At 40.9% G+C, this 25,230-nt stretch overlaps 2 protein-coding genes across 5 annotated transcripts in view; both read left to right on the top strand.

Moving 5' to 3' along the window:
- The window catches only part of LOC140483641 (cadherin EGF LAG seven-pass G-type receptor 3-like), a 253,976-nt gene extending 243,508 nt beyond the window's left edge, over nt 1-10,468 (top strand). For 3 of the 4 annotated variants that reach the window (XM_072581951.1, XM_072581949.1, XM_072581948.1), the window contains 3 exons: nt 349-558; nt 3,051-4,080; nt 10,313-10,468. In XM_072581951.1, coding sequence (XP_072438052.1) covers nt 349-558; nt 3,051-4,080; nt 10,313-10,340 — 1,268 coding nt within the window. In that variant the 3' untranslated portion in view covers nt 10,341-10,468. The remainder of the gene's footprint in view (nt 1-348; nt 559-3,050; nt 4,081-10,312) is intronic. The other variant, XM_072581950.1, reaches the window with a different exon arrangement.
- Nucleotides 10,469-13,433: 2,965 nt separating this feature from the next.
- slc26a6 (solute carrier family 26 member 6) overlaps nt 13,434-25,230 on the top strand; it is a 160,835-nt gene continuing 149,038 nt past the window's right edge. Inside the window, exon 1 of the mRNA XM_072581954.1 lies at nt 13,434-13,488. The gene's annotated coding sequence lies outside the window, so the exon portion shown is untranslated. The remainder of the gene's footprint in view (nt 13,489-25,230) is intronic.

Here is a 25,230-nt window from a genome sequence, read left to right as displayed (position 1 = left end):
TGGTTCCATTTTATATGGGCAAACCTTTTGAGGCTAGAAAAGTCCAGAAACAAACAAAATCAGTATAATTCTTAAGGATTAAACTTACCAACAGTACCTTCTTTTTCCCAGCCTGAAATTCGTTTTCCATACGAAATGTGGTACACACTGCCTTGGGCACACAAGCCTGACAGCTGAACTTTACAACCTCTTTTTGAATCAGCAGAGAATTTGCCTTCAGAGCCGGAACTCTAGACATTGGCCTATTTTGTGCTAATTCCCAGTTCTTAGCTGTGGTAAAATTTTCACACAACTTGCACTTTGTTTGATGCAGGCAGGGCCTGTAAAATGCTTCATTATATTTTACAGATTGTGATGGCAATGATTTAATATCCTATTGGCCAGCACTGGGTGAGTGTGAAGTTCATGCCTGCTCACTGCAGAAGTGGGGCTCAGAAAGAAAGCTGGGCCTTGATTTCAATAAGGATGCCACTAACAACAACCAACCTGACACATCTATTGCCAGCGGTGATGAGAGTACACCAACCCATCTATTAAAACAAGAGCGACAGCGCAAAGGTAAAGAAAAGATTGCAAAAAGAGTCCTCAGCATTGATTGATTGATTGATTGATTGATTGATTTATTGTCACTTGTAGCAAAGTACAGTGAAAATCTTTGTTTACAAGAAATACAGGCAAATCATAGTAATCAGGGATGTACAGAACAAAAGATTTAAATGGAGGCATACACGTAACATTGCACAGGGCGTACAAGAGAGATCAACGTTAGCAAAATCAGCATTATTTGAGGTTAGAGAGTCCATTCTGTAGTCTCATAATGGCCAGGAAGAAGCTGTCTTTGGACCTGCTGGTGTATGCATTCAGGCTTCTGTATCCTCTGCCTGATGGAAAAGATTATAGGAGATCATTACCGGGGTGCGAAAGTCTTTGATGATGTTGGCAGCCTTTCAGCAGCAGCAAGCCATATAATTGGAGTCCAAGGATGGAAGGTTGGTTGCCATGATGGTCTGGGCTCTACACACGAACTTCCTACGATCCCAAGCAGAGCAGTTGCCAAACCAGGCTGTATGTACCTGGAAATTGCTGAAGAATTATTGAACTGATATTATAAATATAGGATCCACAAAAGGGGCCAGTAGAGAAGATCCACAGGCTAACCACCTGAAGGCTGTAAGGTATACGATGAAGAGTGATGGTAACAATCAAGATGCAAAATATGGAGCAATGAGATATACCAGAAATAGAAAAATCTTGCATTATTATAGCCTTGTGCCTTCAGGACATCGCAAAGTATTTCTCAGATACTTTTGAAGTGTAGTTACTATTGTAATATAAGGAACTGTTGCAGGTAATTTGTGCATAGTGAGATTTCACAAATACAACATAGTAACCAGATAATGTGTCTTTACAGATGCAAGTGTTGATCAGATGTTGGTCAGGTCACGCACAACAAGATGCAATAACACACATCAAAGATCGCACAAAAACTCTATTTTTTGATTTTGTGTCAATATCCAGTATACGTGCAAGTGTATGAAATAGGGAACATTTTTGTATTTCCTTCATATTTCTTTCTGCATGAACATATAGCAGAAGACAGACTCACATTGAACCTCTTGACTTGAATAGATTTATTGGACTTCCACGTTAAAAGAAAGGCTGTGATATGCTCAAACTTATAATGTCATCCAAACCCAGAGAACTGCGGTCTTGAAACAAAGTTATCTTAAGTAAAGTTTTTAAAGTGAACCTTCATGTGAAAACTCAATGTTAAATGATAATTTAGCTTATCTGACTGTTGGGCTTGCTATATTCTATTATACTGCAAAATGCTTTCTGATTTGAAAGTGTGATAATGAATCCAAGTACTTTCTAATTAAAATATCTGATTAATATCTTTTCAAAATAACTCTACTGCATAGCATTGTAATGTGTGACTTGAAAGCCAGGTGCTAACTTCCATTCTCAGTTCTTTGATCTGCATCCCCTTCAAATGGGAGATGGCTGAATGAACAATTGTGGGCCTCTATTTTGGGCCAATTTTGTTTTTCGCAAAATTGGGTGCTATAAATCCTCTACTCAGTGAAGAATTGCAAGTGTGATTATAGACAACAAAAACTGCCAAACTATTTATGAGAACAAGATGTGATCTTTTTTATAACTGAACAGTCAGATGTGGTCAGGAGCAAAATGATGATGGTCAGCGCTGACTGCGAAGGAAACTACTGAAAAAGATCAAGTGAGTCCTGTGACGTAGATTTCATCTTTCCCAATGTAAATTTCATTCTGGCACTAGCAATAGTAGATTTCTAGCAAGTGAGAGCATCAGGCAGGCACAATAAGTGGTTCTCACAGACAGCAGACCAAAAAAACCACAAGCAAGTGTTCAAAGTATTTTTGTAACTTCCAGAAAATGAAATAAATTTTGGAACATAATCAGAGGAATTTGAGTAGAAGCTGAAATTGTATAATTTTTCAATTTGTTATGAATCCATACAATTTGTATCATAACATGGAGAAGTCAATATTCCACAAATACAAAATTTAATTTTTTAGTGCCTTGTTTGTCGTTTGGTTTAGTGTACTGAAACCCCACTTATATTTAATTCATAAGACATAATATTTTTTAAGGGTTTTACATTGCAAATGATAGTACAGATTGTGCGATTTCATGTTAATTCAGTGATTTCTAATTATTTTGCAGCTGCAAATGTTTCAACTTTATAAGAGCTAGCGAAATCAGTGAAAGCAGCCTCTGAGTTTCTGACTTAACTCTGCAAATGGCAGTGGTTACTGTCAGTTTCATAGTATAACAACAGCTTAATCAATCCCTCGTATTTTCTTTCAAATAAAAGTTATCACAGTAATCAGGAGTGCAAATACTGGACAGTTTTTGCCTCTGCGTGACTTGGGGACACGGAATTCAATTATTACTTTTCTACAATTTTTTGGCTTGCAGTTGGGCAAGCTAGGGATAATTTATTTTGACTCTTTATCATTCAGTATAAAATCATGAAATATTATGTACTGTGTTTATATGTTTTGTCTAGGGATTCTGAAAAACAGAATGCAATATCCATCTGCAACTCTGAAGAATGAAAGTTCAAATTCCATCAACAGAATGCAGATTGAGTTGCCTTGGTACAATACTTCAACACTAGGTCCCAGGGTTGTTCCAGCAGCCTCCTACGGCCGAATGTACTCCGGTGCTGGAAGTCTGTCTCAACCGGCCAGCCGATATTCATCACGTGAGCAGTTGGATATGCTAGTCAGGAGGCATATGTCCAAGGAACAGTTGGACGCACTCTCCAGCAGGCATGCATCACGAGACCGACTAGCAACTGTTCCCAGCCGGCATGGGTCCAGAGAACAGCTAGACATAACCCCAAGTGGGCATGCTTCTAGAGAACATCAAGAGAGAGTACCCAGTAGGCATGGGTCCAGAGAACAGCTAGACTCAATACCAAGGAGGCATGGTTCCAGAGAACATCTAGATATGTTACCTGTAAGACAAATGTCCAAGGAATGGCTAAACACTGTACCTAATAGGCAAATGTCGCGAGAGCAGATGGACACTGTTCCCAGTAGGCATGCATCCCGGGAACATTTAGAGGCTCTGTCAAATAAACAACCCTCCAGAGAACATCTAGATACCCTATCTAGAAGACAACCATCTAGAGAGCAACTAGGTCTAACATCAAGTCGACATTCTTCACGAGAGCAACTCGACACAATGTCTCGCAGGTATTTATCCAGAGAGCGTTTGGATCCAATGCCTAGCAGGCATCCCTCCAGAGAACAACTAAATACTCTTCCCAGAAGACAGCCTTCCAGAGAGCAACTAGGTCCATTACCAAGCCGACAACCTTCTACAGAGCAATTGGATATTCTGTCCTCCATCCTTGCTTCTTTTAATTCTTCTGCCCTTTCTTCTGCTCCCTCCACCACCACTCCATCTGCCCCACAGACAACTTTTACCCCTTCAGGGGCACAGACATCCTCAATGACCTCTGCCCCATGCCCCTCAACACCACATTCTGCAACATCTCACAGCATCTCAGAGATTTCGCCAGATTCAGAGTAAGTACAAATTGTTATGACTAATGGACTGATGCAAGTGTGGCAATCATGTATATTATGTGTATTGAATGTTCAAACACCTGTAGTTGTGAATTACAGTGCCAACAGGCTGTTATTGGGACAGTACAAACTTATTGTATAAGACTGTTAAACCTGTCAGAATTTCTTTCTCCAGACTTTTAACTCCAATCTTGGCATTGTCTAATTATTTCTTCCTAATTTACTGCTTTGCCATTTACTCATTTTAACATTAGGCATGCCCTTCACAGGAATTCTTTTGAAGGAAAAAACCCGTGGAAGAGCACATTATCATTTCTGAACAGAGTGAAAGAAAAGTCAAGATAAAACAAGAAATAGTCATTAATTGTGCTTGAAACTTAAAAGTTGATTATAGAAAGAAGAAGATGCTAAAACTAATTGTGTATTCCAAAGTTTTAAGGATGTTGGTAATAACAAGGTAGAGTAAGAGACAATACCTTTTTTTCTCATGTCATTACCTTCATTCAAATTCCAAGCAGGCAAAAATATAGATTGAAAAGAATGATTGAGAAGATTAGTCATAATAAAGAATTGTGAAGCGTTTCTGAGCATCTGAAATGTAAGCTTTTAGTTTAAATGAAAATGATTGTGATGAAACTTGTATGAAGCATAAGCACTACGTGAACCAGTTGAGGCACATAGTTGCTTTGTTATTAAGTCCCTGTAATACACAAATACAATAATTCAACACAAGGATGATGAGTGTTTCTGAACTGGGTCATTATATAAAAATGTAATTTATGCAGACAGTTCTCACACAGTGTGTTTCTGGTTTTACCTGATGTTTCATAGCTCTTCTATCTGAATAAAATGAAATCTCACATCTTAATCCCACTGACCTGAATTAATTATTAAAAACAAAATCTAATGAATGGTAACTAATTCTGAAAACACTTCCTTTAATATCCAAAATACAAGGTCTTGGAATTCAAAGCAATTACTTCTTAAAGTTATAAAATGGCATTGGCATAGGTGAGGAAAGAAATTGTGCCAGAAAACAAAAATTATATTGTATTGGAATTTGAAGAGATGAAGTACAAGGTATTACAAGGGATTTGAATGGTGCTCTTTAAATGCTGAAATCTGCATGATAATTCTTTAGTTAAATTAATAGGCTTAGCTTCCAAGTGTAAGGAATTTGTTTATCTCTTATCTGATTCACACAGGGAATCAAAATGTACCTGTATTTCAGTACTAAACCAGACAGGCAGGCGGCTGGAAGAACACAGCAAACCAAGCAGCACCAGGGGGTGCAGAAGTTGACATTTCGAGTGTAACCCTTCTTCAGGACTGAGGCGGGGATGGGGGGAGATGGCTGCAGATAAAGGGGGAGGGGGAGGCGGGGGCAGGGTGGTGAAATGGGGATAGGTAAAGACAGGCAGAGGGTACGACCTGGTTAGTCAATGGGAGGAATGAATCTGGTTGATGGCAGGGAGCATTGGAGTGGGAGGACTGGGAAGGGAGTCAGGGGAAGGGAAGGGAGGTTATTTGAAATTGGGGAATTCAGTGTTGAGTCCTCTGGGCAGTAGGGTGCTCAGGTGGAAGATGAGGTGTTGCTCCTCCAATAGGAGGTGTTGTTTGTTTTGGCAGTGGAGGAGGCCAAGGATGGTTATGTCGGAAAGCGAATGGTTGGGGGAATTAAAATAGGGAGTGACTGGGAGGTCTGGTTGGCCCTTACGGGCCCAGCTGAGATGTTTAGCGAATCATTCCCTAAGTTTATGTTCGGTCTCTCCGATGTAGAGCAGACCATGATGGGAGCACCTGATGCAGTAAATTAGTTTGGAAGAGAGGCAAGTGAACCTCTGTCTCACCTGGAAGGACTGTTTGGGGCCCTGGATACAGGTGAGGAGGTGATGTACTGGCAGGTTTTGTACCTTTTCCAGGTTGCAGGGCAAGGTACCTGGGGGTTCGGTGGCAGGGGTGGCCTGAACCAAGTATTGTTGGAGGGAGCAGTTCTTGTGGAAAGCAGAGAGGAGTGGGGAGGGGAGATCTTGGTGGTGGGGTCTGTTTGGAGTTGAAGTGTTTGAGGATGATGCGCTTGATGCAGGGAGTGATGGGGTGGTAGGTGAGGACAAGGGGTCTCTGTCTTTATTGCGTTGAAGGGGGTTTAGAGCAGTGGGACAAGGAATTTGAGGTGGTGCAGCAGAGGGCTGTCTGAATGATGGAGGGAGGAAAAGCACATGGTTCAAGATAGGTGGACATCTGGGATGTTCGCGAGTGAAATGTCTCCTTGTCCAAGCAGATACAGCAGAACTGGAGGAATTGGAGGAATGGGATAGAGTTTTTGAAGGATATTGGGTGGGAGAAGGTATAGTCCAGGTAGTTATGGGAGTCTGTCGCTTTGTAGTAAACGTCCGTCTGGAGACTGTCACCAGAGATGGAAATGGTGAGGTCAAGAAAGGGGAGGGAGGCGTCTGAGATGGTCCAAGTGATTTTGAGGGCGGGGTGGAAGTTATGGGCGAAGTCGATGAACTGCTCCAGTGCAGCCTGGGTGCAGGACGCTGCACCAATACAGTCATCAGTGTCACGGCGGAAGAAGTGCCTGTGTAGGTACTGAAGAGGGACTGTTTTAGTACGAAATCAGCAGTCTTAATTTAAAATGCCATGTGCCATATTTATGCAATGTCTTTCTACAATTTCTTTACATTTAGTTTATATTTTGTTGAATAAAAAGTTGGTTAACATTCACATCACAAGAGAGAATAAATTAAACTCAGCATAAGTGTTCCTCAAGTATCCAAGATTTGCAACCAATTCAAAAATGTGATGAAACATGTTAGCTTGAAAGAAAGTTTTTCGTCTTTGCTATAAATTTGTCTTGGGCATGAAATCAGTAATTGACAGTCTGTTGCAAGTAAATTTTCATAATGTTAGAACTTCATAATGATTTTTGGAGTTTGATCTCCAACCAACCTCTGTGCATTGTTGAAGTTTATAATCAACTTCATTATGACAAGATTAGACTTTCAGCTTGCACTTCGCAGTTGCATTATTTCATGGCTGTGGAAGTAAAATAAACCCGTATTGTTACTCAGAGCTGTGCAATGTTTGTCCTTAGTTGCATGGCCATGGCTGCAATCACTATCCATAGCTCCAGGCTACAATATGCGTGTGGATGTGTGCTGTCACAGCAACTTGGATTCCTACAGGGGCTGGTTCACTTAGTTGGATGGGCCCCTGGTTTTGACCAGCTTGATACCTCAAGCAAGTAGTTTGATTATGTTCCTGCTGGGATGTGTTGAGGTCTACCTCCTTGCCCTACCCATGGTGGATGCTGTGGGTTGGGCATGCCTTCAGGCAGAGAACACAAAAAGAATCATTCAGTGATTATTTTATTGCCAAAATATAATTTATTCATAATAGTCATCTGTAACGTACATAAAAAGGTTCTAAATCAATTCTGTACAGTCTTTGCAGTTAAAAAAGCCAAACAAAATATTGGAATTTTGACATTTCACAGAGCTTCTCTGCTGTTTTCTACTCATGCAGGAAATTATTTGTATTCATTTTGAGGCAACAGGAAGGTCTGACAACTGAACAGACCCTTGTACTTTGGCAGAAAGACCATAGTCTTTCCCTTCTCTGCCCTGACCACAGCTATCCCAAGCTCTAATACATCGCTGAGTATCTAGTCATGGACCTTGCACTATGCAAGACCGCAACACTCGGTCGAGGTCAACTTGGTACACTGGAAACCAACAAGTTTTGGGCACCCAAAGAGCATCTTTTACTGAGTTGATGGTCCTCCAGGCGCAGTAGGTGTTTTCTTGGCTCTGTTTCCCAGGGCACACCCCGTATAGCACAGAGTCGTACTTCGCGGTACTGCTCGGTACAAACATCAACAAAAACCACTGCATCTCTCTTCAGACTTTCTTCACAAAGGCACATTCCAGAAGGAGCTGTATGACATTCTCTACCGCTCCCACATCTGCTTCAAGGGCAGTGTGTGTTGGCACAGAGAGTCTGAGAGTAGGATCAGCCAGGTAGTTCGCTTCTCACACTAGCAAAGCAACGTCCTGGTGCTTGTTGAAAAGTTCTGATGATGAGAAATTCTGCCAAATGATTGACGGTCTGCTCAGGGAACCACCTGACAGAAGCAACCCTCTCCATTCTTGTAGGGTTTCGAGGACGTTAGATGTTCATCACTGCCTGATATACTTGATGCCAAAGGTGATTTTTCCTCTAGGTGCAGGTGAAATGGGACAGTCTGACTACTTGGAGCATTCCACGGCAACAAGGCAACCTATCCTTCATACCACCGAATCAGCTAGAACCTCCGTGCGTAGCGAAACTTGGCATTTGCGTACCTATGGTCTATGCACAACTTGTTGCAGACAAACACAAAAGTTAGCCATCACGATGAGGGTGACATTGGATACATCCTTTCCCCATCTTATCTAGAGCTTTTTACCTGGTGTCCCTCTAGTCCGTCTTTGACCTCCATATAAAGGGCAACACAGTGGCTCAGTGGTTAGCACTGCTGCCTCACAGCGCCAGGGACCTGGGCTCAATTCCCGCTTCAGGCAGCTGTCTGTGTGGAGTTTGCACATTCTCCCCATGTCGGCATGGGTTTCTTTCGGGTGCTCCAGTTTCCTCCCACAATCCAAAGATGTGCAGGTTAGGTGAATTGGCTATGCTAAATTGCCTGTAGTGTTAGGTGCATTAGTCAGGGGTGAATCTAAGGGAATGGGTCTGGATGGGTTGCTCTTCGGAGGGTCGGTGTGGACTTGTTGGGCAGAAGGGCCTGTTTCCACACTGTAGGGAATCTAATCTAAAATGAAAGATAGTTTGGGTGACTGTAGTGGTGCAGACTCGGGATATGGAATCGCTTTAGGGGAAAGGGGATCAAACCCTTTCAGTACATGCATTTTGATCTACCCTGTTTGGACCTATTAAGATGGAATATTGTATATACGTATTACTGAATATCCAATATACAAATCTTATCCAGTTACAGAAAACTATTTGACATCTTCAGCACAGAAACCAACCATCTTTCCTAACTGGTTTGTTTTGGTGTTTATATGCCATGCAGAGTTTCTTCGCACCCTCTCATCTAGTCTTAATTTTTTAAGCTATATAAACTTCAGTTGATCATATTCCCTCCAATTAAATGGGTTTCAAATGAATTAAGTTGTATTCACCCCACCACAATGCATTAGCATTATGGAATGTGAAATAAAAGACATCTGCTTGTTTGATTCTCACATCATTGGTCCTTTATCTCTTCCTTTTATTATAATGCATTTCAATAAAAAAGTCATTTTTCCTATATATAGAATTCCAAAATTTGAAACTGAATTTAAATGGATCACATTCCTTCCTGTCTTAGATAAACCGTATTTCCTCTGTTTCATTCACATTGCAAATATTTCCCATTGATTCATCGACATTATATGCAGTTGTAATTCATTCTCTAATGCAATACCAGTGCTATTCTGTAACTTGTAAACTAATGTCAAATAATAGGTCTAAGTAGAACATGCACCAAACTAGGCCCAGATAATCAGTTCTCCTTTATGATTATCTCTCCTTTTGGGAAAGCACCTGGCTGTTGCTCCTCAAAATGGCATAACTGAGAAAACTAACTAAAGATGCTCAATATGTTTTTCTTTCTGTACTGACTTTAAAGTGGCTTCAGCCGGGTCCATTCTCTAAGGTAGCATTTCACAATAATGCATTTGTTAATAATGAGGTTCAAAAAATGGCTGGTTTTCACTAGAGTTTGATTTTGATGTCTCACTTCTGATTCATGATAATACAAGCTCAACCAAATGTTTGGCTTCACTTCTAATTGCATGCCATTAATGGAGTTCAGCCCCACCTTTCAGAGTATTGTAGTTCCAGCTTATCATTGCTATATTACTAACCTTCACTTATCCACACTATATTTGAATTCAGTATGTTCCGCTGCAACTTTGAGATGGTTAGTGACCCTCAATTTAAGTGCTGTTCTTCAATTAAAAATGAGGAGCATTTGAAAATAAAAAAAGCACACTGAGATATAATAGCAAGTAGAGATCAGCCCTGTACTCTGCATTTGAGACTGTATCTGAGTTTGATAAACCTGTTTGTTTTTTTTAATGCATTAACCAGTTATTTTTGAAAATCCTGAATTCTGATGTTTATCACTGTTGCCTTGTCTGATTGAGTTTAAAATAAGTCTGTTCTTAATTTGCTTTTATTTAAACAGAATGGCAAGAGCTGATACGCAGTCTTGAGGCAATATCGCTTTCCTGTGTCTGCGTTTTGTCTCTGTGGGTACCCAAAGGCACAAGTGGCACGAAGACCAAATGTTACTGAGAAACGGGACAAATCATTCTACCTAAAACTTGAGGGGTCAAAGGAACCAGCCACAGCCTGCAGAGCCATTGGGTCAAGAGTTAAATAAAAGGAAAATGGATATTACTTCATTCTCAAAATTGTTCCTATCAGAGGACATATCTACTTTGAAATCGCACTGATTCAGGCACCATTGTGAGTGCCAAAAAAGCAGAGAATATTGAACATTCCAGACTAGGAGAATATTTAATTTCTGCACCCACTTGAGAGAGAGATGATCTCCTCTATTAGCAGCAACTTCCATCTTTCTCTGTAGAGTTTTATGGTAGATAACAGGGTAGATAGGTTAAATAAGGAAGAAAACTACTGCCATCCTCTAGTGTTCAAGCTCAAGACCGGCAACAGCCTATATTTCTTCAAATCATCACTAATCTTCATGATGGAATTATTGTAGGCTCATGTTATCAAATGTAAGTGATAAATATTAGTACAGTAATAATTGCATTTGGGACTAATTGAGAGTTTATTCAAACTATAGTAGTAACATGTAATTTGCTTCACCAGTATAACCTGATGGGGAACTGACTTGCAATCCAGTATCTCTTTGTTCAAGAGAAAATGATGCAATGGACGAGTTTGGAGTTGCCCAGTTTATGCCAATCTGCATCGTATAGATCATGTTACTGAATAACCTGCTGTTGTGAGTAAATTTCAGTCCCCCTCCCAATTACACAAATAAGCGCTGCACTGCCAAACCAATACATGCACTCAGATAACTATTTAATCTAAAGTGAATGGAGAAGATGGTGCAGTTTGCCATTCATAAGGTCTCCTTGAAGAAAACATACAAAATCACTTTATCAAGCATTTTATCTAAAATAACGGAACCATTATTTTTATAAATGTGTTTCTTGTTGTGATATTTTGAAATTTCTGCACTATTACAGTACATGCTCAATATGACAGGCAAGGGACTCTATATCTTTTTCTAAGAAATAAATCTATTCATTACTTAAAGAGGGGCTTCACAGCAGAAATCGTCATTACATTGTGGTCAGGAAATTTATACTGTAAATCCTAAATGTGCATTTATTTATAAACACAGTGCATACTGGTTAAGTTCATTCTGTAATGTAACTTATGAATTTCTCTGTGCATTCTTACTCACAACATCCTGTTCACAAATAAGCTCATACACACCACAATAACAGAAGGAATCTTCTGCTGAGAATTTTGGATCCATAACTTTTAGAAATGCAGGGTTCATGAAATTCTAATGAAATTCTAATTTTAGTTACCATTATCAATTGGAACTCTTACCTGAAAATATTCTACCTTTCGCAGTCCTATTTTAAGCAATTATTCCTTCAAATCCCCTCTTTTAAACCTCTGATACATATCAATCTTGATAAAATACAACATCATCTTCACAAGGGCAATTGGCACCATAATTTGTTCTAAAAGTTGTAATTAATTATGTATTTTAGCCACCTCAAAATTTAGTTAACTAATTCCCTTGGAGAAGATGATGGTAAGCTGCCTTCTTGAACCACTGCATTCGTGGGCTGCAAGTACATCAAAAGCATTATAAGGAATCTGCAACTCATAATAGGGTCAAATTTACCCTGGTGGCCATATTAGGGAATTTCAGTCAAGTTTTTGAAGCAGATGGTTCTCAGTTAAGCACCTATGGAAACTCCCCAGGCTAACAAGATTGTCCCTTTACGTCATCTGTAGTTAAATGTTTTCTATTATTAACTTTCTGACGTGTAATACACATAAGTTAATATTATAAATACATTAACAATTCAATGGACCTGGCGCAATTCAGGAGTTGTAGGTGAGAATTGTGTAACTTAAAGAAAAAACTGAAATTAATTTAAAACCTGGGGTAGTTGTGTTTTAGAGAGAAAGGTTAATAAGACAAAATGAGTCTTATTCTGTTGGCTGTAAATACTTTAATTCAGTAGATTTCTCCTGGGGATATAGCCTTGAAGCCACTATATGAGATAAATGAAGAGATCCGTCTTTCGTATTTTCAATATCCTGGCTTTTTAAAAATTTATTTGTTAAAAACAACTATTTGCATAACCAATTGTAATTAGTAGAATTGGCATAAAGCATTCTTGGCCCTTACCATTTCACCAGTCTCAGTGGTTAACACTGTTGTCTTGCAGTGCCAGAGACCCAGGTTCGATTCCAGCCTTGGGCGACTGTCTTATGTGGAGTTTGCACATTCTCCCCATGGCTGCATGGGTTTCCTCCAGGTGCTCCAGTTTCCTCCCACAGTCCAAAGATGTGCAGGTTAGGTGAATTGACCGTACTAAATTGCCCGTAGTGTCTAGGTGTATTAGTCTGAGGGAAATGCGTCTGGGTGGGTTACTCTTCGGAGGGTCGGTGTGGACTTGTTGGGCCGTTTCCACACTGTAGGGAATCTAATCTAATCTAGTCATTCGTTGTGCAGAGACATGGTAAAACAACCTTGCAAGACTCCTTAAACTGAAGATACTGATCCCCCATAAAGTTACACTGCTTGTATCCACAGGAAAGCATGACCCTTCTGTTTTACTGAACAGGGCAAATGTAATACAGCATACTCCCCATCTTTGTTTTACTAACTCTTTGGAACTCCTGTTTGATCAACAGAAATGTGTAGTAGATTGGTTGATCAGACAAACACAGGTTTAGCTCTTGCACATCATTCACCTTGAGCACGGTTTTAGGAACGCTGACCCAAGCAACTTCCTCAGGAATTAGTTATGTATTTAACACACCACACTCCCAAAATGAACAAACTTTGCTCAATGACAGAGGAAAGATTAAGAGCCCTATAAAATCTCTAATGACCCCAAATGCTTTATGAATAAAATGCCACCAGACAGCTGAGATGACTATTGTAAGAGCTGTCCTATTGTTGTCATTTTGGTTGCCTGGAAATCATTCATTTTACAGAAGATCTTTGGTTATAAACTGAGAAACTCCCACCGTACTGTATCTTCATTGTTTCCTGTTGAAGAAGGAAGCAGTATTAAGTCTTGAGCATTGTGACGCATTAGCTTTTAATTTCTTTCAGAACACCAGTGGTCGGTGAGTGATGGTTTTCTTCCTTGCTTTTAAAACAAATAAATGAAAGCTTCTCTTCAAACATATCCAACATCTTTGGGGTGGGGTGGTGAATATGAGGAAAAAAAAACTTTTTTATACATTTTTGTATCTTTGTAATTCAGAGATGAAATTTTTATCTTATTATTTTTTACTGATTTATGTTATTGTGATAAGAGCATTTTTTCATTAATTTATTAATGCAACAAAAATACTTGAAGCTGTCTTGTGTTGTTGAAGCTTGAAATTTTGATGTGTATGTTGAGTGCAGCAGGATAGAACCTGAGAACCTGAGAAATCCATTTACTGTCCAGTAAGATTAAACATGATTGTTTGGTCAACTCTGGATAAAGCCAACACAGTCTGTATTGTTCCTTTAATGCTCTAAGGACTGTGCTGGCCCTTTTACTTTGCACCATTTTTTTAAAAAAGATAGCCCACCTTTGATTGTACAGAAAGCAATTATCAGTCAGGAAAGGGGTGATGCTTTTCATTAGAGCACAATCATTTTGCTTCATGTCAATTGATACAATCCGGCTTCGGCTGAGGGAGGGTGGGGAAAGGTTTGTTGTGGTCCAATGTTCTGAGACATATTTATTTCCACCCACAACTTGGGTTTAAGTCCACTCCAGGCTGAGGTGAACCAAGTCTGTTCTCTGACGGTGCTAATTTTAGATGATAACTTTGAACCTGGTCCCCAAGCAAAAGTTGAACTCCAAAAGATGGAGGTGCTGATCATTTCAACTGAATTGTGATCTGTTGCAAGCTACTAACAGGATGGATGGTGGATGAAATGAAAACAAAGCACTACACATTATGTTTGTAAGATACGGTAAAACATTATCAGTTGGGAGAATATTGACACTGACATTGGATGTATGGGGTGGGGAGTACTGAGTCACTTAATGGATAAATACAAAGAAATGTGGTTCCTTACATGCTTTGTCATTGTTTTCATTATTTTCTAAAGTCAGAACATTGCAGATTAAAATTCACGGATTTAATGTCATTGTTTAAGCCTAGATATGACATTAATTAAAAACATTTTACTGCAATGCTATTGTCTAACATCACTTGCTGCCTTTATCAACTCTCCTGCACAGCTGTAATAATACAACCATCCGATGTCTTCCTGGGTCCAGACAATTTCAGGCGATGCCATCCATCCATCCAGTGAGCAGCACAGTTTCCTGGAAGGTGTATTGTTAAGGTATCCAGCAAATGAAAGTGCCAATTTTCCAAATCTTTTGCTTGAAAACTAAAAGGATTCTGGAGCTTGATCCTAAATGTTTCCATTGTATTACAGTAGGAAGGGGGAAAACAACATGATCCATCCACTAAAACCACTATTCTGATTTCCTACCTCCCACCATCCCCACCACCAGGTTAGTATAAATTTTCATTTCTCCATGACTACAGTTTGCAGAATACTTGCAAATCAACTGGATAGAATTGAGAAAATATATTTTGAAGATCATTCCTAAACTTCACTTAATCTGCAAGTGAGAGTTGCTTGACCTCTGCCTTGGCTGTTAACAGTCAAGTTAGCACAGGATGGGCATTGTCAGTTTTCCCTCTGTCTTCACCTCAATTCCCACTCCTTCCAAGATTGAACATCATACCATCAGGGCAACATTCCAACTGTCACCTTGACTGATCATCTAATAATGGAGTAAGTCATAAGACAGACCAATCTACTGCCATTGGAGTTTTTAAAATGTGTAACATCTTTACCATTGTATTAAGTTCTAGTAATATTATCATTTGAAGTGTACAAGAACCATATTTCTGAATTTATAAGACTGAATAAACATAATAAAAATATGGTTTGGCTACTTATTTTTTAATTCTGATGTTAATTTGCTCCTGCAATCTTCAGAGTAGTTGTCAGTGCATGTTGTCTCAAACTGAGATGTTCTGGCAAAGCTTACACCAAGTAGGGAACAGGGACAGTTAGTGGAAACATCAGCTCCAAGACAGTAATGGTCACGGTAGAGCTTTGTACCTTCTCACTCTTCCAACTGCAATCTCAGATGTTCTCACCTCTACCCTCTGGTCTAACACATGTGTTGTCACCCCCCCCCCCCCCCGGCTTTTCATGTGGGGAGAGGGACTGCTGGTGGTGGTCACAACAATTTTCAAACCTCAAATAAGGTGACAGAAAGAAGTTTGGAAAGCACTGGCTGTAAACCACCCCAGACTTTCCTTTGAAAAGGGCTGGGCTTGAGCATTCTTGGTCATATTAATTTCCCAATAGGAAAGCAAAGCCCCAGGATGCTAACCCAAATGGAGCAGTATTTATACCTTCAGGGGAATGTAGGCGTACAGAGCACTGATTTCTAAGTATTTGTGTATGTTTAGAGTGAAGGTATGGCACGGATGAGTAAATTAATCAGCTTATTGCAACTAATCAGCTCTCTATTTTGTTGATGTCACGGTCAGGCTCCAGGCAAGATTCCCAAGCCATTATGGTTCCAGATGGGAACATGTTCCTAGTAGAAGAAGAATGAACTGGCTTGCCTTCATTATTCACCCACTTCCCCTGCTTGCAACAAAGTTAACTTAGAAACATTCCCCTCCTTTATGACACCTTTCTCCCAGACAAAATGAATTCATGTTTTAAAAGGAGCCAATTTAGCCAGTCTTTCCCACATGGGTGACTAAAGGATAGATTCCTCAAACACACGTGCTTGAAGCTAGGCTAGTATACTGAGTACCTCAACAGTCTAAGCTGAGACCAAGGTGTAGTTTGAAGTGCACTTCTCCCTTTTAAGTCCACTCCATTGAAGCTCCCTTGTCACTTCATGAGGTCTATATCTCCTGACAGCCACTAAATTTACATCTGTCGTTTTGGCTTTATCTATCCTCCCTTTAAAAAGAAAGTTCAATTAAAGACCAATATGTCCAAAAGTGATCCAGGATTATAATATATGCCCCTCACAATGAATTAAATAGATCTCTTCTTAGGGTGAAAAAGAATTTAACATCTAAAACAGCAAGCAATCATATCTACACATTAAGTCTTCTAGCCTTGTTCTTTATAACCTTCCCTTCTAACCAGGTCTCTAGTTTCTAGATAGGTGTCTGTAATCACATTTGATTTCCCTGCAATGTTTATTTTTTTTAATAGTATGGTTGATACAATAAATTTCAATTCTGGGTCTTAAATGTTTCCACAAGCACTAGCAGGTTGTGCAATGCAGCAACTGCCTCTGTACCCGTTTCGGAACAATCTCTGTGATTGAGATTTAGTGATAAACCAAGGGGCTGCTTCTCTATAGTAGATTACTATCTCTGCCGTTCCTTTAGTTTTTTTGGCGAAGTATCTGATGGGTCTCACTGCTCTTGATACACCTTCCTGAAGATGCCCCTACACCAATGTCACTCCCAAATGCATTGTGCTTTTAGCTCCAAACTGGAACAATCTTGCTTATTAAAATGATATCCAATCTGAAGTTATGAAGACAGAGATTTTATTCAAGTGGGCACTCTATGGCATCTGCCTGTTCCCCTTGAGTAAATCTATCTTAGAAATGTAGGCTGCTGTATTGGAACTATCTGTGCGATCTTCCAACTTGAGTAACTGGGCACAAGCACAACTGGGGAGCTCCAGCTATTCCTGCTCAGATCCATTAGCTCTCCAGCATGTAGTTAAACCCCTCTCAAATGATAGGAATATCGCCTAATGGGAGGTTCCTGCCCATATCCACATCACTAGTGTGGTGCATCGTGGCTAGTCTCTACGTAAGCAATTCTCATTAACTCTGCTCGCTTTTCTGTTTCTAGGTGGGTAGGTAAATAGTCTAAGCTTGCCAGTATTTCTGCAATAGTTAACTAGCAAGTAGAAGGATCAATGTTGGCCTTGGACACATCAAGCATCCAATACATCCCCACTGCTTCTCTCATCCTCCAGGGCAGTGGTAATGAAACAGACTGCCTATCTCCATTTTGGTGTGATATTACTTTATCATGTTGGCATGACACACCCTTTGTTTCTTTTCCCCCGATCTGGAGCCTCAACCAGATAGTTCTACTATTCCCCAGGTTTTTGTCTGCTCTCAATAGTCCTCTGAGCCAGACTCGGTTCAGCAAGTATTGGTAAATGTGCTAGCATGTGGACTCCTGCCTGAAAGGTTAAGGGCTGTTGTTGCATCACTGGCTAGGAGAATTTTGTGTTCTTCAGCCACTTTACAAATCACTTTTGGAACTCTACTTCAGAACCTGATATGGAAACTTTGCCCTTCTGTTCATAAACCTCTTCTTGATTGCTCTTAAGAGGCCCTCAAACTTGGTGCATGTAAATTAATTCAAATGAAGTAAAACTGGTTGACCTGTTGGGTCAGTTCCTGGTGGCAAACAGAAGAAAATCTAGTAATTTATCCCAGTTTTGTGGGTACTCATAGGAGGTTGGCCTGATCAATATTTTTCAGTACCTTTTGTGATACCTTTATAGCACCTTTTGTGACTGTGATAAAGATCTCCACTTGGTCATATGTGACTTCCTGGAGTATTCTGGACAAAACCTTGAGCCCAGATCTGGCTGGTCGCGCCATACCAGTTGAAGATTTGAGCAACCACTGCTTGGGAGATCTGATTATTGGGAATAGTCTCTAAGAAATTAGTAGCCACATCCGTAATGATAAGGACATACTGGTAGCCCCTTTTTGATTAGGGTGGGGCCTCACACAGTGTACTGACACATTGCTTAATGGTTCTCCAAAAGCCAGCTCAGGAGTCATAGATGCAAGTCTTAATGCAAGTTGGGTTTCCTCACAACCTGGTCAGTGTAGCAGGTTCTGCAGAAACTTACTGAGTCCTTGTGGGGTCAAGACACTGACTGATGTGGGCTTGGGTTTTGTGCATGGCAACATGCCCAGTTGTATATCTGTTGCTCATATGTGTTCATTCCTCATTTACAGGGGGTGTCCATTTCCTCCTCAGCCCCTCATTATTAATATTGCAGATTTCAGAGGTTGCATCTTCCTCAGTTTCAGCATGAGCTGTCTGAGCTGGTGCTTTTAACAACATTCTGAAGAAGGGTGACTGGAACGAAATGTTAACTCTGTTTTCTCTCCACAGATGCTGCAATATCTGTTGAGTTTCTCCAGCAATTTCTGTTTTTGTTTTTAACAGTAAATCAGCTGTTGGGCTGCTACCAAGGGCATTCTGTTCATTATTTCATCGGAGTCTTATAAAATTCCAAAACAGAAGGTTTCAGATAGCCAGGCTGGAGGGTCTTCTGTTCACAGTGCCAGCTCAGCCTCTGCTGTCTGCCCATGAATTACATGACCACACAGGCATGGAAAAATCCTCCCTGCATCTATTTGGTCTCCCTGAACTCAGCGAGCTTCTTGGGGACTGCTGGAGATGCTATTGACTTTGGTCCTGCCAGATCATCACAAAGGAGTAGGTGGATCCTGTCCACAGACAGAACGTGGGCGAATTCAGTAGTCACTGGTGCCAGTGTAAGGTTACACCAGATGCAAACCACAAAACAGAATGGACATGTAACCTTCTCCAATCCCATTTACCAGCACCTTGGCACTTACTGCATTCTCTGGCTATGGCTTTTCCCCAGCAGTGGAGTTTAGCTTGCTATAATATCACATGCTTGCTGACTTCGTCCTGAGGAAATATGGCCACGCTTTCTTTGGATACAATATCCTGGTAATACTCTCTGTTCTCCCCTTTTTCCTCCCTTTCCTATTTCTGTCAAATCTTCTCTCTTTCTCTCTTTGTCTTTCCAACTTCTTGAAATTCTGATTTCTACTGTTCCAGTGTAGTCTCTCTGCCACTGTTCTAACCATTTTATCATACTGAATCTCCTGTAAACTGTTGACTACCCCTTTTAAAACTTCAGGTTTTCTGGCTTTCAGGTGAAATTCTAGTTGCAAGGACTTCATTCAATCTTTTAACTGAGCAAGGGATAAAACTTTTAAACTCTCATCACGTCCTTTACGTCTGCTAGAAACACACTGGTATCAGATGTAGGTTGTTCGATAGTGTTAAATTGATTTCAAAGTGACAGTATGCCAACTCTAATTCTTTAGATTTTTTTTTCTGGGTTGAAATTGTGGTCATGAGCCTCAATTTGTTATGAGCAAATGCGAGGTTATGCTGCAGCTCCATAAAGCCTGGTTAGACCACATTTGGAACATTGTGTCCAGATCTGGTCCACCTCATTTTGGAAGGATATGGAAGCTTTAGAGAGAGTGCAGAGCAGATTTACCAGAATGCTGCTTGGACTGGAGGGCATGTCTTATGAAGAAAGGTTGAGGGAGCTAGGACTTTTCTCATTGGAGCAAAGGAGGATGAGAGGTGACTCAATAATGGTGTACAAGATGATGAGAGCCAGAGACTTTTTCCCAGGGTGGAAATGTCTATCATGAGGCAGCATAATTTTAAGATGATTGGAGGAAGTTTTGGGGGAGATGTCAGAGGTAGGTTATTTATACACAGAGTGTGGTGGGTCTGTGGAATGCACTGCCAGCAGTGGTAGTCGAGTCAGATACATTAAGGACATTTAGGCCACTCTTCAATAAACACATGAATTGTAAGTTGTAAGGTATGTAGGTTAGTTTGATCTTAGAGTAGGATAAAAGGTTGGCACAACATCGAGGGCTGCAGGGCCTGTACTGTACTGTACTTCTATGTTAAACACCAATGTTCTCCAAGCTGTTATAGTTCCAGGTGGGATAACCCAAATTCCTGACTTCACCCATCCCCTTTAGTTGTTTGAGGGTTAATTTATAAAGAATCTCTTCCCTTATGGGTACCTTTCTCCCAAACCATCTGTATTTGTGTTTATAAAGGAGTTAATGAAATCAGGCCTCCTTGAGTTAATAAGAAAACTCTAATAAACATAGGAACAGGAGTAGGACATGCAGCCTGTTGAGCCTGTTCCACCTTTCAATGAGATCATGCCTGATTTGTGGCCAAGCTCCATGTACCTATAAGACTATAAGGTACTATTCAGCTTATTGAGGGCTATTCAGCCTATCGAGTCTGTTCTACCATTTGATCATGGTTGATAAGTTTCTCAACCCCATTCTCCAGCCTTCTCCCTGTAACTCATGATCCTCTTACCAATCAAGAACCTATCTATCTCTGTCTTAAGTAACTCAATGATTTGGCCTCCACAGCCCTCTGTAGCAATGTGTTCTGCAGATTAACCACCTTTTGGCTGAAGAAATTCCTCCTCATCTCAATTTTTAGGGTCATCCCTTCACTCTGAGGCTTTGCCCTCGGGTCCTACTCTCTCCTAATAGCGGCAACACCTTCTCCACATCCACTCTACCCATGCCTCTCGTATTCTAAGTTTCAATCAAATAGCACCCCCTCCTTCACCATACCCCACCCCCCCCCCCCCCCCCCCATCCTTCTAAACACCATTGAGTACAAACCCAGAGTTCTCAACTATTCCTCACAGGACGATCCCTTCATCCTTAAGATTATTCTTGTAAATCTTCTCTGGACCCCCTCCAATGCCAGCACATCCCTCCTTTGATATGTGGCCCAAAACTGCTCATACTATTCCAAATACAGTCTGGCCAGAGACTTATGCAGCCTAAGCAGTACACTTCTGCTCTTGTGTTCTAGCCCTCTTGAAACGAACAGTGACATTGCATTTGCCTTCCTAACCACCAAATGAACCTGCAGATTATGCTTATGAAAATTCTGAACAAGGAGTCCTAAATCCATTTCTGCTTCAGATTTCTGAACCCTTTCCCTGTTTAGAAAATCATCTTTGCCGCTATTCTTCCTACCAAGTTGCATAACTTCACACTGAATTCCATCTGCCCACTAGCTCACCGTCTTTCATAAGCACACACAGACCAGTGTTGAACTGGCATTTAATCTCATGTATTCTAAAAGGGTGAGACACAAAACATGTTTCTCACCCAGATAGCTATCTTTTCTCCCACAGTGCACAGGCTGAGAGAACTCCCAAGAAAAAAAGATCAGCTTGTGGTGAATTTCCTGTCTTTGAAGCCTCCTTGGTACTCTGTTGGGTGGAACATGCCAGGGTCTCTCCAGAAAACTATTTAATTAAGTTTTATCCACTGACTGTTTCAGTTCTCTTTTTGGCTATTTCAATCCTCTTTTAAGAATTAGTTGGAATTAAAGTTCATTATAGGTAATCCAGGGTAATGATAGCTGGTTATCCGAGAAAGGGAATTCATGAAATGCTTACAGGATGGCTTTTTGGAACAGCTTGTCATGGAGCCCACAAGGGAGCAGGCTATTCTGGACCTAGTGCTATGTAATGAACCAGACTTTATAAAAAATCTTAAAGTAAGGGAACACTTAGGAAGCAGTGATCATAATATGGTAGAGTTCAGTCTGCAGTTTGAAAGAGAGAAGGCAAAATCGGATGTAATGGTGTTAAATAAAGGTAATTATGAGGGCATGAGAGAGGAACTGACAAAAATAGACTGGAAGCAGAGCCTAGCAGGGAAGACAGTAGAGCAAAAATGGCAGGAGTTTGTGGGTATAATTGAGGACACAGTACAGAGGTTCATCCCCAAGAAACGAAATATTATCTGGGGAGGGATTAGACAGCCATGGCTGACAAAGAAAGTCAGGAAATGTATTAAAGAAAAAGGGAGATCCTATAAAGTGGCCAAGAGCACTGGGAAATCAGAAGATTGGGAAGGCTACAAAAACAGAGGATAACAAAGAGAGAAATAAGGAAGGAGAGGATCAAAAATGAAGATTGGCTAGCTAGTAATATTAGAAATGATAGTAAAAGTTTCTTTCAATACATAAGAAACAAACGACAGGCAAAAGTAGACATTGGGCCACTTCAAACTGATGCTGGAAGCCTAGTGATGTGAAATAAGGAAATAGCTGGAGAACTTAATAAGTACTTTGTGTCAGTCTTCACAGTAGAAGACATGAGTAATATCCCAACAATTAAAGGGAGTCAGGGGGTTGACTTGAGTATGGTTGCCATTACAAAAGAGAAAGTGCTAGAAAAGCTAAAAGGTCTTAAAATTGATAAATCTCCTGGCCCTGATGGGCTACATCCTAGAGTTCTGAGGGAGGTGGCTGAGGAAATAGCGGAGGCGTTGGTTGAGATCTTTCAAAAGTCACGAGTCAGGGAAAGTCCCGGCTGATTGGAAGATCGCTGTTGTAACCCCCTTGTTCAAGAAAGGATCAAGACAAAAGATGGAAAGTTATAGGCCAATTAGCCTAACCTCGGTTGTTGGTAAAATTCTAAAATCCATCATTAAGGATGAGGTTTCTAAATTCTTGGAAGAGCAGGGTCGGATTAGAACAAGTCAACATGGATTTAGTAAGGGGAGGTCGTGCCTGACAAACCTGTTAGACTTCTTTGAAGAGGTGACAAGTAGGTTAGACCAGGGAAACCCAGTGCATGTGGTCTATCTAGACTTCCAAAAGACCTTTGATAAGGTGCCACATGGGAGGCTGCTGAGCAAGGTGAGGGCCCATGGTGTTCGAGGTGAGCTACTGGTATGGATTGAGGATTGGCTGTCTGACAGAAGGCAGAGAGTTGGGATAAAAGGTTCTTTTTCAGAATGGCAGCCAGTGACGAGCGGTGTCCCGCAGGGTTCAGTGTTGGGGCCACAGCTGTTCACGTTATATATTAATGATCTGGATGAAGGGACTGGGGGCATTCTAGTGAAGTTTGCCGATGATACGAAGTTAAGTGGACAGGCAGTACTGAGGAAGTGGGGAGGCTGCAGAAGGATCTAGATAGTTTGGGAGAGTGGTCCAGGAAATGGCTGATGGAATTCAATGTGAGCAAATGCGAGGTCTTGCACTTTGGAAAAAATACAAGCATGGACTACTTTCTAAATGGTGAGAAAATTCATAAAGCCAAAGTACAAAGGGATCTGGGAGTGCTAGTCGAGGATTCTGTAAAGGTAAACATGCAGGTTGAGTCCGTGATTAAGAAAGTGAATGCAATGTTGTCATTTATCTCAAGAGGGTTGGAATATAAAAGCATCGTTGTGCTACTGAGACTTTATAAAGCTCTGGTTAGGCCCCATTTGCAGTACTGTGTCCAGTTTTGGTCCCCACACCTCAGGAAGGACATACTGGCACTGGAGCGTGTCCAGCGGAGATTCACACAGATGATCCCTGAAATGGTAAGTCTAACATACGAGGAACGGCTGAGGATCCTGGGATTGTATTCATTGGAGTTTAGAAGATTAAGGGGCGATCTAATAGAAACTTACAAGATAATACATGGCTTGGAAAGGGTGGAAGCTAGGAAATTGTTTCCATTAGGCAAGGAGACTAGGACCCGTGGACACAGCCTTAGAATTAGAGGGAGTAAATTCAGAACAGAAATGCGGAGACATTTCTTCAGCCAGAGAGTGGTGGGCCTATGGAATTCATTGCCGCAGAGTGCAGTGGAGGCCAGGACGCTAAATCTCTTCAAGGGAGAGATTGATAGATTCTTGATGTCACAAAGAATTAAGAACTATGGAGAGAATGCGGGTAAGTGGAGTTGAAAAGCCCATCAGCCATGATTGAATGGCAGAGTGGACTCTGATGGGCCGAATGGCCTTCCTTCCACTCCTATGTCTTATGGTTGTGCCATTGAACACTTGTTAGCTCTTATTTAAATATATCACCCAGTGACCATTGCTGGCTTTTTTGACAAACTGCACATGCTTAACCAAGCTACCTCATTATGCTAAGGGTATCTTCACAAATGTCTCTGCACCCTTTCTCCATTTTTAGGGACAGGCCATATTAATGAGCATGCTTGTTCATTGAATGGTTATGATACCAAAGCAGGCCATGTGGCTCTATGGTTCCCCTGCTAGCTCTCTGACAGACAAGAAATGTCAGTCCGGATTACACACAAAACTAAACCAAAACCTGCATTGAATTATCCAGTTTTCTTTCGAAAGCAACAACTGAAATTACTACAACCAAGCACTCTGGAAAGCTACTCCACTTGTTGCATAAAACAGTTTTTCCTTGTGTTGCCCCTGGTTATTTCATCGATCATCTTTCAGTTAGAGAAAGCAGGAGCTCCCTATTCTCTGTCTTCAGCCGTCTGATGGTTGTGAATACTTCTGTAAATGCCTTCACAACATTCCTTCAACAGACCAACTGCAGCTTGAGCAACCTGTCTGCAAAGCTGAAGTTTCTCATTCTCCAAACTGATGAAGGGTTTATGCTCGAAACATTGACTCTCCTGCTCCTCTGATGTTGCCTGACCTGCTGTGCTTTTCCAGCCTTTTAAATGCTGTAATTGTACCAGCCCCCACCACTTCCTCTGGCACTTACATACACACACCACCCTCTCTATGAAAAAGTTGCCTCTTGGGTCCCTTTTATATCTTTCCCCTCTCACCCTAAACCTATGCCCCCTAGTTCCGGACCCCTCCTCCCCAGACCTTGTCTATTTATCCTATCCGTACCCCTTATGATTTTATAAACCTCTATGAGGTCACCCTTCAGCCTTCGACAATCCAGGGAAAATAGCCCCCGCCTATTCATCCTCACCCTATTTGGTCAAATCCTCCAACCCTGGCAACATCATTGTAACTCTTTTCTGAGCTGTTTCAAGTTTCACAATATCCTTCTGGTAGTTCTGGTGGTGCCTGTGGAGAGAGAAATAGAGTTAACATTTCGAGTTGACGTGATTTTTCTTCAGACAGCAAGATGAATTTAGCATCAAGCAAAACACATTGTAGAGAGAATTGTGTGTAGTTTAGAATGGCCTCCTACATGCTTGATGAA

The sequence above is a fragment of the Chiloscyllium punctatum genome, chromosome 12 (genome assembly GCF_047496795.1).
Source record: "Chiloscyllium punctatum isolate Juve2018m chromosome 12, sChiPun1.3, whole genome shotgun sequence".
Taxonomy (NCBI): Eukaryota; Metazoa; Chordata; class Chondrichthyes; order Orectolobiformes; family Hemiscylliidae; genus Chiloscyllium; species Chiloscyllium punctatum.
Note: the sequence above shows the minus strand (reverse complement) of the source record. Positions and strands in the feature narration are given on the sequence as shown.